Genomic DNA, 18,965 nt, shown 5'->3' with positions numbered 1-18,965 from the left:
TTATTTTATTAATGTTTTTTAATGAAATTTTGCATTGCCTAGATGGCGCTGGTGTAGTTTAGTGGCTCCTCACACTTATTTAAGTTGAGTATTTTGTTAGACGGTTTTGATTTAAAAATAATATCCTTATCTCAAATGTGTCAATAAGAATATTCACCACCTAAACCATTGATTCTTATTTCATGATTATTTATTGAGATTTTCTACTGATGTTGTGAATTTTGAAATCGAAGGTCCTGCTGAGAAGCTTCGCTTAGCTTATAATCGTTTATTTTAGTAATTTCATCTAAGTTTAGAACAAAGAGTTGATGTACACTTGATATTATTTTATGTTCTTAAAACATCTACTGGTCTAATTTACTAACACACACCTTTTTCTTTTCAGGGAAAAGATTTTTCCCAATAACATTTATAGGGTCTATAGTTTGGATAGCTTTCTTTTCGTACTTGATGGTGTGGTGGGCGAATGTAGCCGGGGCTACAGCGCATGTGCCTCCAGAGGTGATGGGGCTGACGCTCCTGGCTGCTGGGACCTCAGTTCCTGACCTCATCACGTCAGTCATCGTCGCCAGAAAGGGGTTCGGCGACATGGCTGTCTCCAGCTCAGTCGGCAGCAATATTTTTGATGTTACTGTTGGGTAAGTGTCTTAAAACATTTTTTTTTTTTATATTTTACACTTCTTGTACAACATATACATGTACAATGATGGACTTGATGCCAACCTCCGGCTGATGCAGACATTTTGCAAACTAACTAGGTACCAAAAGCCATTACGACTTCTAGTAGGCTTTTATATAAAAAAAGTCTAAGGATATTTGCTCCTTGTGTTATTTTCTCTTTCTGTTTGTTACATATTATAATTTTTTTACATAAAATAATCGGACTAAAAGCAGATGTCCCATGTTTCGAGCCAAGAAAAGTTTTTAACACAAGTACACACGTACATTGCGGGTATGTTCCCTCGACTAGTTTTGAGCATTGCGGCTTCTTCCCCCAAGAGGGATGCAAACTATCTGATAAACGCTATTGCAGATGAAACCGATATTTTAACAGCCAGAATTCCGCGCCTGCCGAATACTTTAGCGTGGGCATTCCTCGGAGAAACTCTGACATAGTTTTGTAGTTCCACATTTCGGCCACGGTACGGGGAGTCACGACCTTTTTGCAAATGGCGACAAAAGTCCTGTTTAAAATGTTTTTATTTATAAACATTTCCCGGATTATACGATCTGCGTTTACGAATAATAGTTCGTTTCATCGTAATCTCGTTTCAGTTTGCAGTTTGAACTTTATGAGGATGCACTTAAAAGTTATATTTGTTTACGTTTAAGTCGATGCCTTACTGCTCATTTCATATAGAAAATCTGGGTCTCCTTTTATAGATTGGAGAAAAAGAATTACAGTTGTAGTAGAATGTAAGATAAAACTCTTTGAAAACTGAAAATACAATTATAGGTTCTAGATAAATACTCATTACAACATTTTTTTAAGCTGGGATCATTTTTCGTTATAAACCGTTGCCCCACACTAGGATTTTCTCCTGTGTCGTGGTTACGTATACCACATACATATAGCACTGTTACACGGACTTCAGTGTTCCAGTGTTTTTATGGTTGTATCTACTGCACATCCTGGCTTACAGAAGTTGCAGTTGGTTGGAAATTAGTGGCTTGTCCCAAAAAAAAAAATCACATAACACCCAGACTCAAAGCAACAATTTGTGGAATACACAAAGAGTTGCTCCGTGCGGGGATCAAACGCGCTACCCTTTGCACGGCAGCCAATTACTCAGCCACCGCGTCAATCGTGCAGTTAATTAATCCCCTAATCTTCTATCTGCCTTCCCTTTCCTTACAATCACCAAGATCTTCTACAACAGTTAGAACTCCTACAAATGTACGTGGTATAAAGACATTTATTAAGAATTATACTTATGTGGTACTCCTATACACTCATATAATTGAGTAAAATACTTCATCAATCCCCTACAGATTCCCTCTAATTAGATCCCTTGATTGGATTCGAGATACGTTATATTATGTTACTACTTATTTTTCCTTGATTGCCCACGATAGTCATAGTATAATACCATTAAAAATCTTGTTCCTTATAAAAATGAAACGACTTACTATCATCCATGACTCGAGTAAGTCAACTTTAATTAACCTATCATAATTTCACACATTGTAGATGTATAGAACACCAAGTGTGACGGGTAAGAGGGCTCGATTCCCAGGTCGGGCAAACTATTACTTGGTAATTTTCGATTTTTCGAAAATTACTCCGTAGTAGCACAGAGTCTGGAATTGTGCCCAGTATATGGCAATAGGTCCACCCTCTATTACTCGGAACTTATAACACAAATAGTAAAAAGTGTGTACAGTGGCATTACGTACTTCTAATTTGCACCTCTGCCTACCTCTTCAGAGACAAAAAGGCGTAACAATACAAAAAAAAAAACAATAAGAAAAATATAACACTATACCCAAATACTACCACATATTGAACTAATAAAAGGCCCGAAACACAAGTTCAACTAAACCAAGTCCCCCCAACATCTGCTAACCAAAAACGGTAACGAACTTAATCAAACGAACTTTCCCAACCTGTGTTCCAAGATAAGAACATTCTAGACTTTAAATAACGAACGCTACGCCATCTTAAGCTTACCCACTACTTGGAACGCGGCCAAAAAACGACGGTAGTTATGAATTCGCGCGCTTTTGCCCGCGGAGTGGGGGAAACTGCGCATTTATTCTCGAGACGCCGCTCGAGTAGGTCGTGTTTGCTTTTTGTTTATCTTTTTTTTGTGTAAAGTTTATTGCTTAATTAGCGGTGATATCTAGGATAGGAAATAGACAGAGATAAGCATCGTCATTACTGGTGTAATATAGCTATATCAGTGCTACATTTACTATTTAGAAAAATATTATACGATACGATACACGATATGATACGATAATCGCATTCAAGACATCTCATCAGGCAGTTGCGTTTTGATTGGCCAAACAATTGAGAAATGCATATTATAGAAACAATTAATCACATAATTTCTTCGATCAACAATACCAACTAGATAACGGGTCACGTACAAAATCAAAGCCAAATGCTGTCCGCGTGAATTTATACCTATATAGCTGCATTTGTTTTTAACGTACTAAGAGAAAAGTTTTAAAACAGTTTTAAGTTTAACCTAATTTCAACCATCGCACCTAGTAATAAAGTCACAAATCTTTAAAATATTATCTTACACTTACTATCTTTCGTAACAAAAGAAGAGAAAAGCAATAAACCTATTCTGTCACTTAGAAATGAAAAGACATAAGTCAAATAACATTAAGTGTAAAATCAACTTTAAATAGCAACAAATAAAGTACTATTTCCTGTCACGGCCTTGTGAGCTACAGCGTTTTGTTTCGTGTCAGTTTGCTTTGTCGAATATTACTACAGGAGGTATGGAGTCGCGTTCAACACTAGAATAATTTATAATATGAACGTAAAAGTTTAGTTAAAATTATGTATGTTTTGGGTATTACGTTTGTTAATATACATACTTATGTATACTTACACCGTTTTAATTTTGTTTTAATCCTATAATAAATTGTATTGTAGAGTAAATTATGTTGGAGAAGGGAAGAGCGGGAGCGATGAAATGCGGGCAAAAGCTAGTACTTATTATTTTAATAGGATTGTTTTTTTAATGTGTTTTTCTTAAAATAATTTATCTTAAAATATAATTATAATGCATAACTTGAATAAAATTATTATATATCACTTCACACACATTGACGATACCTACTGCTAAATTAAAAATGGCTTACCTGCACATCAATAACAGATACGGGGAGTGTAGTATCGGTTGCTGCCAATTGTGGGTCATTCGACGGGAAATGAATCTGTTTTCAAAAATACTCTTTTTTAATAAGTAAATATTAATTCCAACACAACTTCATTTAACAAAAAACAACCAATAAAAGAGTACATTTCGATTGTATATAATTAATTAATGTGCCTGTAATTTAGGCACTGCTGTTTTAACCAATCGACGTCGGTTAGTATTTCCGGATATATCCGATTTATCAAAGTGATCTGAACATATGACCGAATTCTTAGCTGGCTTATAAAAGTTATCTTCTCTTTCTCTGGCGACAATCGAGACCCATTCTGCACACGTAAACGGATTGCTAGGAAAACTAAAAAAAAAGAAATAAGTAACTATCTAATGAGAGTCCAAAAAACAGACACAAAAGTAGCATTAACCTATTTGAAAGTTCTAGTAACAAATTATTTTAAATTATTACCTACAACATAAATCTACTCCATGCGTCTACTGTTCTGTTACACAAAAGTTTGGGCACGTATTGGCCGACCTTGGCCAAACGTTTGTAGCGGTGATTTAAAATCGGTAATTTTGTTCAAAATTAGATATTATTTGTTAGTTAAAAAATTATAATATAACTTAATTTACATGTACTTACCGAAAGTAAGACACTCCGGCCGATGAATTGCTTTTGGGGCATTACACTGCTATACAAAAAAAATCAAAAAATCTGCGGCAGGGATTTTGTGAATGGTTTCTGTTAATACTCATATTAGACGTTCACGCTGCATGCTTATTTATTTTTGATTCACTCTGGTTGTTGAGATAAACGAAACTAAGAAATAATTGAAAATTTCAAACATTATGGTTCATTGATTTGTTTTCACTTACGTTTGTTATCTTTTCACGGATTTATTTGCAACAACTTAACTTTATAGCTATCAGACCCTGAAGTTATCAGTTATAAATCGGTTGTTTTGTGTTAAAGTGAATTTTTCCTTTCAAAAACATGAGTTTTCCACGTAAACCTTGTTTAAACGATCCTAACAGTTTTTGCTTTATTTGTGGCAAGTTTAGTTTACAAAAGCAAAGAAAAGAGATCACAGAGTTTGTAAAAACAATTTTTTTTTTGTTTGTTGGACCTTGAAAAGAGATTGTCCTGACAAAGTAAGAGAAAATCCCAAAGAAAATGATCTTTATTTATTTATTCTAGTTAAAGGTACCCCAAACTATTATTAATTTGTGTATTTTTGTAAAGATAAACAATAAAAATAGATTTTAAATACATCATTTGGCCCATTTATTGAAGCATTTTATGGAAAATGTTAGAAGCGTTTATCTCAAAAACTGGAGTCAATTTGACCATTCTGGTATTTTTCCCGTTATCAGCACACTCGTCTTATACAAAATCGACTTCAAGTATGCCTTCCGCAAAATGACTGTATAGCAGTGTTATTTTTGCAACTCTTGAATACACATTGCGGCATTGTGAAACGTGTTTACATTGGCCGTTTTTAAAGCAAACTAAACAAAATAAGAGCTCACGTCTCAAGTGAGCTGTTATTTATCGAGACGTATTTTTAGCGCTGACACGATATCTAGTTGGTATTGTTGATCGAAGCATAATTTAATGTTTTAGTTTTTTTTAAGTTGTACATAGTTCTGGGGCCTTAGTCTGCTATTACAATTGTGTCAGAATGGTCAATCACTGAGCAGTGCGAGAGGGACGGAGTTATGAAGGTTGTATAGCTCCGTCCCTCTCGCACTGATCAGTGATCGACCATTCAAGAACAATTGTAATAGCAGACTAAGGCGCCTGGTTTCGTGTATTGTATTCTATCTACAGAGTAATTTAGATGAAATATAATAAAATCATTATCACATTCTAAACATACGGAATCATTTCCTGAAATCAGTTGGCCTTCTGCCCTTACTACCTACTACCTACGTTCACTTGAACTTTATAGGCCAAGAGGCCTCGCTGACAACGGTGGCCTTGTAACGCTAATTCTCCATCAATACTTTATGCTGTAAACGTTGTATAGTACTACGATGTTACATTAACTATTTAAACTGTTATTGGAGTTTATTCGAAGTGATTTTTAAACTGATTCGTTTAGGTTTTAAACGATTTAGAGCTTATAACTAATAGATCAACTGATGTCTCATCGGTTTTAATTCCTTTGTAAAAGGTTTTAAAATGCTTGTTAGACGCGGTTCCACCTGTGTGCATTAATTTATGTTCTACTCAGAACTCCCCGCACAAAAACTATAAAGAAGTAACCAATATATTTATGCTAAGATAGGAAGAGTAGGGGTTTATTGCTAGTGCGAATCTCAGGGTCTTGACTTCGATTCTTGGTTCAGGCAAAATATTGCTGGGCTAAATTCGTCAATAGTAGCACGGAGTCTTGAATTGTGTCTAGTATGTGGCAATAGGCTTACCCCCTATTACATGGGATTTATAACGCAAATGGTGAAAAGTGGGTGTACATTGTACAATGGCATTACGTGCCGTAATGTGCACCTCTGCCTACCTCTTTGGGGGTAAAAGGCGTGACGATACAACGACGTGAAGAGTAGGGGATGACTGCTTAATGTATTCTAACCTATCGTCACAGCGCTTAAAGAAAGATACAAAACTTTAACTTGAAATATACTTTTCAGTTTTTCCAAAGCTTACAAGAATCGCATACTAAACTAATAAATAACAAACATGAAATTATATTACAACAATATTGAGAACCGGCACGATCACGAATCGTGAACGAAACGAGGCCGCAGGATACAATCTTTGACCCAATTCCGTAAGCATTTGTTGGATCACCCTTGACTTGAAACAATACAGTCGGTATAATCGTCTCTCATAGTACTAGCTTTGGTGGGTGACTTCACCCGCATTTACGTAAAAGTATTACTTATTCACCTTTACCGAAATTAAACAAAATCTCCACGCTTATCAAGCGAATTGGAGATTATCAAGATCGCAACTTAAAAGATGTAAATTGATAAGAGTCTGCTTTTTTGAGTGGGTGAAAACCATTCAATGTCTTCTCACACCTAGGGCGAAGCAAGAGGAAGTTTCAGACTCTTACTGACTTAAAACCACCCGTTTCTACTCCTGCTTATCGAGCCAGAGAGAGCCTTGGTAACCCATTGGGTAGGCGCCGGGTCGAGCATCAGTCCTAATGGGCCCCATCTGTGATGGTCTAGTAGCTCTTTGAGGCGTGCGCAGGACGCGACACGCACGAGGATAAGAGAGTGCTACTGCCCAGTCTCCATCAATGTGCATTCCCTTAATCGGCGCTTCTAATACCCACAAAAAGAGAATAACCAATGTAAAATGTACTCTATTATACCGTCACCACAAAGTTCAATTATGATCAACATTGTTCAAAAGTGTTTACAATTTACATAACACACGTTGGTAAATTAATTTGAGTGTTAGGTCAAATAATAGCGACCACTGTGCGGCTAAACCGCAAAACCGTCCGTGACCGCCCCATAAATTATCATACGCCGCAAATCTCAGTTTCTGGCAGTTTGGCATTTGGCAAAACGTGTCATAATGCATTTGGCAGTAAGCATATTTGAGTTTGCCAAGCTTTTGTGAATGGTATAATTAGTGAGTTTTGTATGATTTAAATATTTTTTTGTAGTTTCTGTTTCAATTAGGAACGGTATTCGTAACTTGTTTAGTTGTTTCTTGAAAGAGTAGATAAGGGTGTATGCATATTATAAACTTAATATATTTTTTTCAAACTCGGTTAGCGCGTTGGCTGGGCAACGGGCCGTCGTGTAACGTGTAGTCGTTTTAATTCCCGCACAGAGCAACTCTTTACGTAATCCGGAATTTGTTGTTTCCGGTCTGGTTGTCATGTGTATGTGAACATCTATGTTTGTACACGCACCGACGACACAGGAGAAAATACTAATGTGTCAGAAGAAAGATTTTATTGACATGGCGGTAAAACCCACGTATATAGACGCTGCTAAGATAAAATCAGATGCAGTAAGAAGTTGATATGGCATTATAAAAAGTTTCCTACAGGTATAAAATTCCTAATTTCTAGTAGTTCTAAAAACACTTAATATACCTTATCCATCTACAATAAGACTCCGGCAATTATAGATCAAGGAACCACTATATAAATCCTAAGAACAAACGTGTTTCAGCTACAGGACGACCTAAATAGGACCCTTTGTCTACAGATGTTGAGTCGTAATTCCCACAGCAGTTTGCCAGTTGGGTTTTATACATATATCAGGAATATAAAAGATGTCGTAAACACTGAGGAATTATAGAACTCCCCCCTTTTTCTTATGAGAGGGGGGGAGTGGATATCGCAATGCAGTTTGGAACAATTTGCAATTTATCTTGAAAATGTATTTGGGTCATGCTTGGGAAATACATTTGAGAGTTTTTTAAATGTATTTTTCCTCTTTGTTTCGTTACAACTGTGAAGTTCTTTGTGATAAATATTTATATTTTGTTTGCAATCCTTACTTACTTGTATTTTATAATCCAACTATATCTTCCGTCGTCCCACTACAGGGCAAAGGCCTCCCTACCCTCCTCCCACTCCACTCTTATGCTTGCTTGCTATAAATGATAAATGATATTTATTTTGCAAATAGGTTATAAAATAACACTTTTACACGTCAATCTCTTAAATAACTAGATGAGGCCGGCATTTCCTATCCGACTACTCTGAGAAGAAATGCCGAAACAAACTCAGAGGTCAAAGTCTCTTTTTTTCTTGCTGCTTGGGAAATACATTTGCTCCCTAGCTTCTGCTTCTTCTTCTGTATTGGGATGATTTTGGCTGAAATCAATATCATCAATCATCAAATCTTCCATCGGACGGTTATACAAGGTCAAAATGTTATCTTTTATATATCATGCATGCACACTATTTAAAAGATTAGCTCGAATATTTCTACAAAGATATTTTTGAAAAAAATCCATAGTAAAATAGAATAGTCCATCAGTAACAAAAAATAAGATAGGAAGCCAGCTGCAATCTTTACTTTGCTATTGGAATTTATAAGATTCTATAGGAAAGCATTGAAAAGGTAACTATTTACACAACCAAAGCCATGGGCAGCAACTACCACAATAATCCTTCGTAAATAAAAATTACAGAGTATAATATTTCACTACAAACGAACACGAATTCGCAATAAAGGCAATGTCGGCCATTTTAAAAAATGATTTAAAATAAGAACAGTTCGTGCTTTGCTACATTTAATCAAAAGATTTGTGTGTACAATGTGAACAAAATTTGTTTAAATGTGAAATAGTTTGTTTTACCTTGATACTATGTTATAAATAATATAAAATAAGGCTTGTATATTGTAGTTAGTATATTTTTTATGGTATAAGCCGGTCAACGAGCAGACGGACCACCTGATGGTAAGCAATCGCCGCCGCCAATGGACACCAGAAGCGTTTCAAGTGCGTTGCCGATCTTTTGGAGGTTAGGAATTTAAGGGTTGTTGGAATCGGAGATTTGGAAGGCACTCACACAACGAAACACAATGCAAGCGTTGCTTCACTATCACTTCGGTCGAGCCCGCCATACCGAAGCATGGTTCTCCCACACTTATAACTTAGTTGGCATTAAAAAGCAGAGGCGATTATCAGACAGTCAAGCAAGAAGTCTCAGGTCAGGCAAAGTGGTATATTAGGGTTTTAAAACTTCTCAGTTATATCATTAAGTCTGAAGTTGTACTCGATGTTTGGCAATAGGCTCATCCCCTACTACATTTAACTCTTAATATGACTGGTAAGAAGCAGCGTCTGTGCAGCAAACGTTCCAAAATTCTTTTAACAAATAGCTATCGTGAGACATACTAAATTACCTAAAAAATCACGGTTTACTCACGTATATTAATGGAGAAAAGCTCTACTAGTTTCGAGTCACAGAGGGACTCTTGCATATGCAGCCGCGGCGACGTCGCGGACGCTGCTTTTCTTCATAAATGTGCTTGAGTAAACCGTGATTTTTTTGTTAATTCTTTTAACAAACCTCCACTAAGACTTTTCAACCTGAGTACCGAACTAAAGTCCTATTGTTCCAAGTTTTTACTAGTAACCACTTCGACTATCGGGGCAATGACTATGATATTTATCAATGTAATTTGGCTCGCGACCTTGTTCCAAATATCGGGCGGCGAAATGCCAGCCATAGTTACAATCTCACCCCTAAATGGTGAACGGGGCTTACAACATTGATTTTTATTGGCATTTACCATGTTTTAGTTAACTCAACCTGTGATTTACAGGGAAATTCGTTAACCTACTTAGTAGAACACTATGTTACTTGGACTCACTTATTCCGTTAGCTGAGCAACAGAAACTGAATGGCTTCAAAGAGACATCTCGTCATTTCTCGTGGTTTTTAGCCAATTATTAGCTTCAAAACCCCCTTAAATCCGCTTACACCATATTTGTCTAGTGGTGTCTTGGTCGTTAACACCATCTTACACCGTCTGTCTTGGACTCTTGATGATTATGATAAAAATATTAGACACGTATTTTTTTTCATAAGAGACTTAGATAACGATAACTCCTAAATACGTTATTCATTCAAATCAACATACTATAATTATTTTCGAAAGTATTTATTTCCCTAACAAAATAAAAAATACGTCTCGAATATTTTAAAATAATCTACAAGACAGATATTAAAATAAAAATTAGTTATCTAACCTATTCTAAGTTACGGGTTCCAAAGCTTATGATACTCGCAGGAAGAATAAGAATTGTGACTATTATATTATACTTCTATATATTGTAACTATTGTATTCACAAAACTAACTCTTTACTTTTTTTTAAATGGAGTACAGATTAACGATATCCACGCTCTAATTCCCAATTTAATGGCTTGTCACGATAACAACATAAAATAATTTAACCTACATCTATAATAATTAGGTGTACAGTAATTAAATATTTGACCTTATATAAAAATAATGAGTAAGTCTGGCACGGTTTTGGTGATAAAATTAATATTCGGTACAAAATTATATTCGATTTTGTGATAGAATTATACAATAAACATTCTCCTTTCTTATCAAACCTTGTTCACACTAGACTTTTATATTACTAAACAGTACCCTTAGTACAAGTTTGCTTTACATTCGTATGGTTGGATCGTTAGCACCGGCCAATCAGAGCGCCGAACGCGTAACTGTCTTGGAAGTTATTCATGTCCCTTGGCCGGTCTTCAGTGTTCCGATGTTTTCATGGATGTATCTACTATAGATCCTAGCTTACAGGAGTAGCAGCGGTTTTGGGAGGTTGTGGCGGGGTTGTCCTATGAAAAAAGAAAATACCTACCAAACTCAAGTTGCCCTTGTAACAAAACTACACGTACAATAAACATTCTAAATTATAACCAATTTAGTTTTATGCTCCTTCCACTCTAGCCTCCCATAACAATAAGTAAAGCCAATAAAAATTTCAAATAATATTTTCTACTACTATCGTGACCTAGTTCGCGTTAGTTTAGTACTACATCAGTTTTGAAGTACAAGACCTAGGTTGGACTACCTTGAACGAGAGGTCACCAAGTTCTGAGATCTTTTGCCTTTCGGTTCACAAGGGATCATTGAATTGCAATATTATCATCATCAAATGCCGAAAGAAAACTGTTGAAGGCAAATTCTCTCTCCGGTCACTGGTGATGGTGACCCACGCTTAGCGGAGGATTTCCCTTGTGGCGATGTGACAATGTCGCGATGTATCGATGTGTCGATGTGGCAATGCGACAATGTGGCGATTACCGTGATTAGTAGCTCGTGACAACTGAGTGCTAGACTATATGTGGGCCTCCTCAGTATAAGACAGTATGCTGTAATCTCCACGCTTATCAAGCGGATTCGAGATTGCAAGTTAAAATAATCAGATTCATTAGAGAGCATGAAAGTCACCCGGTCTCTGTTAAATACAATGGTAATGTCTTAGTCAGTTACTCTTACGGCACTAATGGGTGAAAAATACTTACAATACTAAAGCCTAAGGGTTGGTTCATATTTGACGACATATGCGTCGCGTATTGTCGGTCACGCAACGCCAGAAAAGTTAAATGTATAGAAAAACAGTTGACCGTTCACATTCAACCGATGATACGTTAATGCGATCGATGATACACTCGGCGTATTTTACGTCAAATATAAAACGACCCTAAAAGATACTAAAGGAAGAACACGTGTAACTGTTAAAATATCAATCAAATTGCTATCAATCTCCGTCAAGACTTTTAGGTACTCCTGTCATTTGATCCCGCTATCGTTCCGAATCGACACTTGCAATAATGTTCTCTTCTCAATAAATCCAGTTTTATCTCAAAGTCTTTAAAACTTTGTCCGTTCATTTAATTTTAGTACTGTCTTAATTTTTTTTAAGATTCTGTAAAATTATCTTAATTGTATTGAGTGCTGTTAGCCATACTCGTTTTTATTAGTAGCACAGAGCTTTTGAAAACTGAATTTCTATCTACTACTGTCACTGTCATGACCGAGTCGATATTTAAATCCGATAAACAGTTAAGAAAATTTGAATTGGCTCGATAGAAAGAAATAAAAGTTGTTTATTTGCACCGTTACAAAAAAAAAGAAAATAAGTTATAAAAAATTCCTCATATAGGCCAGTGCTCAGCGAAAACTGCTGTGCCCCGAGCACGATGGCTCAAGTGAGCTGATTTTTAGCACTAGCTGTGCTAAATTATTATGAGATTTTTACAAAGCGACGCTGTTTCGGGGCAACATTATTTTATTTTGTGATAAAAAATTACGATTATATTCCTAAAAGACATGGAAATGGTGACAACCAATATCTTCAAGATTCAATGCATAGATTTTATTGTGTATTAAATTGAATGTTTACCTGTTCCAGGCTACCTCTTCCATGGCTCCTGTACGGGCTGATCAACGGCGAGCCAGTCCAGGTCAACTCCAAGGGCATGGTCTGCAGCATAGTGCTGCTCTTTGCCATGCTGCTGTTCGTCATCCTCAGCATCGCCTGCTTCAGGTGGAAGATGAACAAGGGTCTAGGGTTCACCATGTTCCTCCTCTATTTCGTCTTCGTGGGAGTCAGTCTCGGCCTCGAATACGGCTACCTCCACTGTCCGAGCGAATAGACTGGTCTTTTCGCCTTTTGGTCTTCTCTATTAAATAAGGAATGGATTTTCAATGTTGAGCCTTTGATCGTGACTATTCGTTTTGGGAAACACGAACGAGATTTTAATTCGAAATAGAAAAGCTGATTGAACGTTTTATTGTAGAGTTAGAGATGGGGAGGCAATTTTAAATAGTTTATGGTAAATAGTTGAGAACGCTAGCATTGTTTACCAAGAACAAATAGTCGACAGTCAAATTGTAGTGAGTTGGTACTTCCAGCAATATTGCACCTCGGTTGCAGCAAACTATGCTACGTCAGAAATGAAATGTAAATTCGACGTCACATTGTAACATTGACTTTGACATTCTGACGTTGACATATAACGTAACGTGCAAGCGTCGAAGAATGTCAAAATGTATAAATAATTTTATACGACACAATTTTAAAACGTTATTTACAATGTGACGTGAGATAAAAGGTTATTTATTTAATTATTTTATATGAATAATTAAATTTAATGATCTGTTAATTTACTGAAATGAAATAAATAAATTTTCATAGTTCGCTGCAAAGAGAAAGACATTTATAAAAACGTAAGTATTATAAGAAAGTTACTTTAGCGTTGTGAATTGTTTAGTTTTATATTTTAGTTGTCTAGTTGCCATAGCACAAGCAGTAAGATATTGCTCAAATATTCCTTTACTTTGTTGTTGCTTTGCTATGTAGTTTCGTTTAGATGTTTTTAAATGAACGCTTGTAATAGATGTATTGAACGAAATGACGAGAGATTTACGTGCACCAAATATACATAAGGGAAACTTAAGACAGTAGAACATTTAACGAAGAATACAATTCCTATATAAATATCGATGCTTCAGTTCTGATCATAACAATAAGAATGATTGCAATGTAAATGATTGAGGTACAACATTTTTGTATCCAAAGTAAATATTTAGCCATTATAGAGACTGTAGTTATTTATATGAATGTTAGTTGTTTAACTCGATGGCGCTTTTACGAAGTTTTAAGGCTAAGTTCTTGATCTATCGTTAATGTAACGTGTGAGTTGTGTTTGTAAATATTGAACGCGTTGTGTTCTACTTCTGTTCTCTCGTTCAGTTCATCTGTTCGGTCGCAGGCCGTCGGTCCATGTGGATGATTTGTATTTAAATGTATCGTTGTAATGAAAGCGATTTGATGTAAGTGTGTGTGGCCCGCACAAACAGCTAGATTGTACATACACACATAGAGGGTGCAAGAGCGGGGCAAATGTAAAATGTTTTAATAAAAATCTCATTCCATAAAATGTGCCTAAGAGTTTTACAAACTCAGTAACATTTAGCTTCGATTTTTATAAATTAACAGTAAAAAAATATATGAAAATGTTAAAAAAGTCATTTTGTCATCCTGTTAGCGGACTATGCTTACATATAGTGTTATAGACTATCCGAGGACACATCTGTCCCGCTCTACGATATAATACGGTAGTTAGAGTTTACACTATCTCTATGAATTCTATCTTTAATTATAATGTTCCTCCATACTTCGTTTCATCTATTGACTTTCGGCAGAAATGTTTGGAGTTGCATCTGGCAAGTCAATTCTTAATATTACGGCTGTTTCTTCAAAAATCTCTTCTTCCTTAACATTTAAAGGGCACGGTTCAGTAAATTTTGTAAAGTTAAAAAACATCTTGTCAACCGTCCATAGTTTCTGTTTCATATTTACTTTCCGCTTCTGCACACCACTCTGTTATCTATTCATGAGAAACTTTAATAAAAAAAAATGATGGTAAGTTCAATTGTTGAAATCCAAAAGGTTTTATATTAATAACCCGCCTATTTGACATAGCAATAAATAGACTAGAATAGATAGTTAAATATTTATATTGTTAAGCTTTAACACTTCAGACCATGTGTCGCTCAAATGAAGAAAGCATTATTGGACTTCAGACAAGTGGCGGAGAGAAGTGACGAGAAAGGACAAGAGCAACTCCGTGATAGTACAATACAATGTCCATTGGCACTTCTCTAGCCTCTAACTCTTCTAATATACGCACAAGTAAACCATGAAATACTTAAATATTCGCTTAACATACATCAGAAAGTTTTAGTTGAACTAGAAATCATCTACGTATAATAGAATTTATACGGTAAAATGTTTACACGCTGACGTGAATCTGTTTGGAACATTTGTTTACAAGTTGACGTTTACAAAGTCATATTGTAGAATGTCATGAAGGTGTGATGTCAATTATTTTCTACAATATGACGTCGACGTCTCGATTGTGAACTATGAAAGATGAACATGATATAAATGACTGGTGTATTTAACCAATCACAGTAACTAAAGAGTCGTATAAAATCATTTTGTAATCATGAGAGCTAGATTTTCGTGTTGTGTAGGCACATATTTTGTCTTTGTGCAAATGTTCCATAACATTTATTGCCATCATGACTATTTAAGGTAAGCGTCCACAGGTCCGCACCGTACGCATCGTACTCATCGTAATCGTGTGACGTCATCAGTACGCCTCGCATGTAGGCATTGCCGATGATGCGGATCAGTGGACGCAGTTGTATGAGTTTCTATACAAGGCAAACTAAAATCCGTTGCGTGCGATGCGTACGATGCGGGCCTGTGGACGCTTACCTTTAAATGACATATTAAAGTATGTTTTAGTAGCGGTGTTCAGAATAAACATTTGTTTAATAACATGTTTTGTATGTACTGCAAAAAGGACATCGACAGCGTGTTTCATTCTCGCTCTGTCCTAATTATAGTAATTGTGTACTTAATATAGCCCAGATACAATTTAATTTAATGGATAGTTTAGCTTTACTATAGCTATTCTTCGCGACAGGATTTTTATATTATAAACAAATGTACCTATGAAAAAATAGTGCCTCGTACTAGAACCTAGGTAATTATTATAAAGGAAATAGAACCTTAAATATATGCAATACATGAAAGAAAACCTATCTTTATTTTGAACATTGCATCTAATGCGAACAAATTGAATGTCGTGAAAATTATTCCAATTTATAATAATAATGATAAATAATGGACAAAACGATAATACTTATTGCTATATATGTAACGACATATCGGTAACCACCGGACATCGTTTAGGTCATAATCTGTGATAAGGGCATGCTTATGACGTATATATAAAAAAATATTTGTATGAACATCTGTCTTCAAGTTCTCACATAGTAACTACATATGTATAAGCTTGAATTTACTAATCTTCTGTAGTTCGCTTAGCGATGCCACTACTAGACAGTTACATTGTCATACTTAATGGTCATTAAAAACTACGATCATCAAAGAAAATTAAACAATTATGAGCGCTTTTAATCAAAACGCTAGCACTCATTTATTGCTGTACTCAAAGACATTTAATGATTACTTAAACTATTCCTTAGTAACGATTTTGTATCGAAAACAATTGCTAAGGACTTGGTTATGTAACCATTAAATTACTCTGAGTATAGGTTAGACTGTGTTTCTTAAATTACTTTTGAACAAATTAATAGAAAAAGAAATGCAATGCGATTCTTCCAATGGCTATGCGCTATCAAGGCATTGTTGAAACAATGATATGAGCTCATTGCTCAAGTTACGTCTTCCCATGTTTAAGTTATTTACAAGTTCGGGAATTTGAGTTAACATGGGTTATCCGAGAATTTGTTGAGTTTTCAAAAATATATAAAAAGAAAACAATGACTGTACGACGTAGTGGCCACTCTATAAAAGTTTAAGATTTGACTCTATAAAGTAAAATTAATTCGATTTGAATTTTTCCTTTACAAATACAAGCTAGTATGTAGTATTCTAAAAATATCCTTAAAATTATTATCTGACGCACCAAGTACCAAATGTACGATATGCCTATGCTGAGGAGTCCCAAAAATGAACTCGATTGAGTACAAAATATTAACTTAATACAGTTTGTGACACATAATTAAAATAAATTGTTCAAAAATTGTAGAATTTTAATAATAGGTAATTAATTACAACAGCCGTTTTTCCAATGCAAGTAAACACGGCGCTAGACAGAATTTATTTACTAATAAATAATAATTAAATAACAATTCAATAGTACATTATTGGGACCCTCAAAATAATCTAAATGCTATTAACTTATATAACTATATACACTAGATTTCTATCTATCAATCTCTTGTATGATGTACTTAATTAGGCTTTGTAAATTAACCATCCTTCCATTTGTTTAATGCGGTTAATTATTATTGAACTGATAAAGAATATTTATGATCATATCACGAGGTTCTTTTATTTCACGTCAGAATGTAGAAAATGTTTTCTCTGTACCACGTCAGAATGTATAATTGATGTTACATTGTCACATAATGTACAGACGTCAGAGTGTAACATTGAAATGTTTTCTACATTTTGACGTGAAATTTTTCTACTTGAAACTCGCCTCTATGCATGTCAGTCCACGTAGTTACATTAAAATTGCATTTGTTCAGTACCAAATAGCACAAGCCGTATTAGTGACTCATTAAATTTCAAACTTCATTATTATAACTACTACCTAGTATCTATAAGAGTTAAAATTTATCAATACTATCGGCGTTGATAGACGTCGGTTGAACACATTAAAATATCCTTTATAAACTTCTTCGTAGTCTAAGATCTAGGCTTAAACGCTATAATGAATATAAAAAAAATGTTTATTAATAAAAAAAATTGAATATGATATCCAGGTAGAGATTGTTACTAGAAATGATGGTTTTTATATAAAAATTATAAAGTAAATTATTGCAGATAATAAAAAAATATTTTTCATTCCACTTTTTTGTTGCGACAATTATTATTATGATTATTATATACAAAACATATGAACACCATAATTATTATTTAGTGGAAATAAGAGATTTATTAATATTGTTTACCTTACTGTTTCAGCTTTAAAAAGGTTCGTAAATGAAAAAGTGGAGTGATTTAAAATTGTCATTGATTTCGTTTATAGCTGACCAGTCTCGATTTCGAATGACAGACAGAATAATTATTATTTCATTATTAATAATTGGCGCTATTTTGGTTCAAAATCAAAAACACTTTTTTAATAAGACGTTACTGAAGTCAAAATGTTAACGTCATTATTATTTTAAACAAAATTGTTTTTTTTTGTTATATATATTATTAATAATTGTTGTTTATTATTACTATTATTTACATATATGAAGTCGTCGGAATCGAGATAACAGCGTAGGTTGTTAATAGTGATATTACAAATTAGGTACTTAAAAGTAAAAAAGTGTTATTAATTTAAAAAAAACCGTAGATAAGTTTTAGGAATTTTCATCATGTTGTAACAAGTAAAAATGGGAGGAGATGAGCTCTTATTGGTTATGATTTCCATTCAAAAAATAAGTGATTGTTGTTTTTTAAAAAGTCTCAACCGAAATTATGACTTCCGTAGTTGATTTAAAGTTTATTTTTGTGAAATATCGCTGTGAATCTCGATCGGAACGTTGACAAAGAAATATAAATATAATAGATTTATATAATAATAATAATAGAATGTTTTCATATATTATTATACCATAGAGCACGTATTTACATATATTTTTCGATAGATCTGATTATTGTAAACTGCGTTCAAAGATGGTGATTTTAAATAATAATATTGATTGAACGTAGGACTCCTCATTTTGAAGTAATAGTTAATAATAAGTGAAGCACAGTGTTGTTTGTTGACATATTTAATAATTATTAAGTGATATACATATATACAATTCCGATCGAGCGGTTGTTGTTCTATTAAAGCTTTTAATAATTGTTGACAATTGAAATATTGTGATAGTTTTAATAATTCACTACTTTATTGCGTATATTGTAATAATTTCGTATGGTATCAGTGTTTATATGATTTTGACGTACAAAAGAGCATGCCGTACCCAACGTCGGCAGTCGACGGTATTATGAAAAATTACAATAAAAATTATAAAATAGTGAGTGAAAAATAATGTGCTTTTTATTT

General features: G+C 34.5%; 1 protein-coding gene across 2 annotated transcripts in view; it reads left to right on the top strand.

The window, feature by feature from the left end:
* LOC118265905 (sodium/potassium/calcium exchanger Nckx30C) overlaps positions 1 to 18,951 on the top strand; it is an 88,288-nt gene extending 69,337 nt beyond the window's left edge. For both annotated transcript variants that reach the window (XM_035579186.2, XM_035579185.2), the window contains exons 6-7: positions 386 to 638; positions 12,725 to 18,951. In XM_035579186.2, coding sequence (XP_035435079.1) covers positions 386 to 638; positions 12,725 to 12,968 — 497 coding nt within the window. In that variant the 3' untranslated portion in view covers positions 12,969 to 18,951. The remainder of the gene's footprint in view (positions 1 to 385; positions 639 to 12,724) is intronic.
* Positions 18,952 to 18,965: the final 14 nt, after the last annotated feature.

Source organism: Spodoptera frugiperda, chromosome 7 (assembly GCF_023101765.2).
Source record: "Spodoptera frugiperda isolate SF20-4 chromosome 7, AGI-APGP_CSIRO_Sfru_2.0, whole genome shotgun sequence".
Lineage (NCBI taxonomy): Eukaryota > Metazoa > Arthropoda > Insecta > Lepidoptera > Noctuidae > Spodoptera > Spodoptera frugiperda.
The sequence above is the reverse complement of the archived record's forward strand: the minus strand, read 5'-3'. Positions and strand labels throughout refer to the sequence as shown.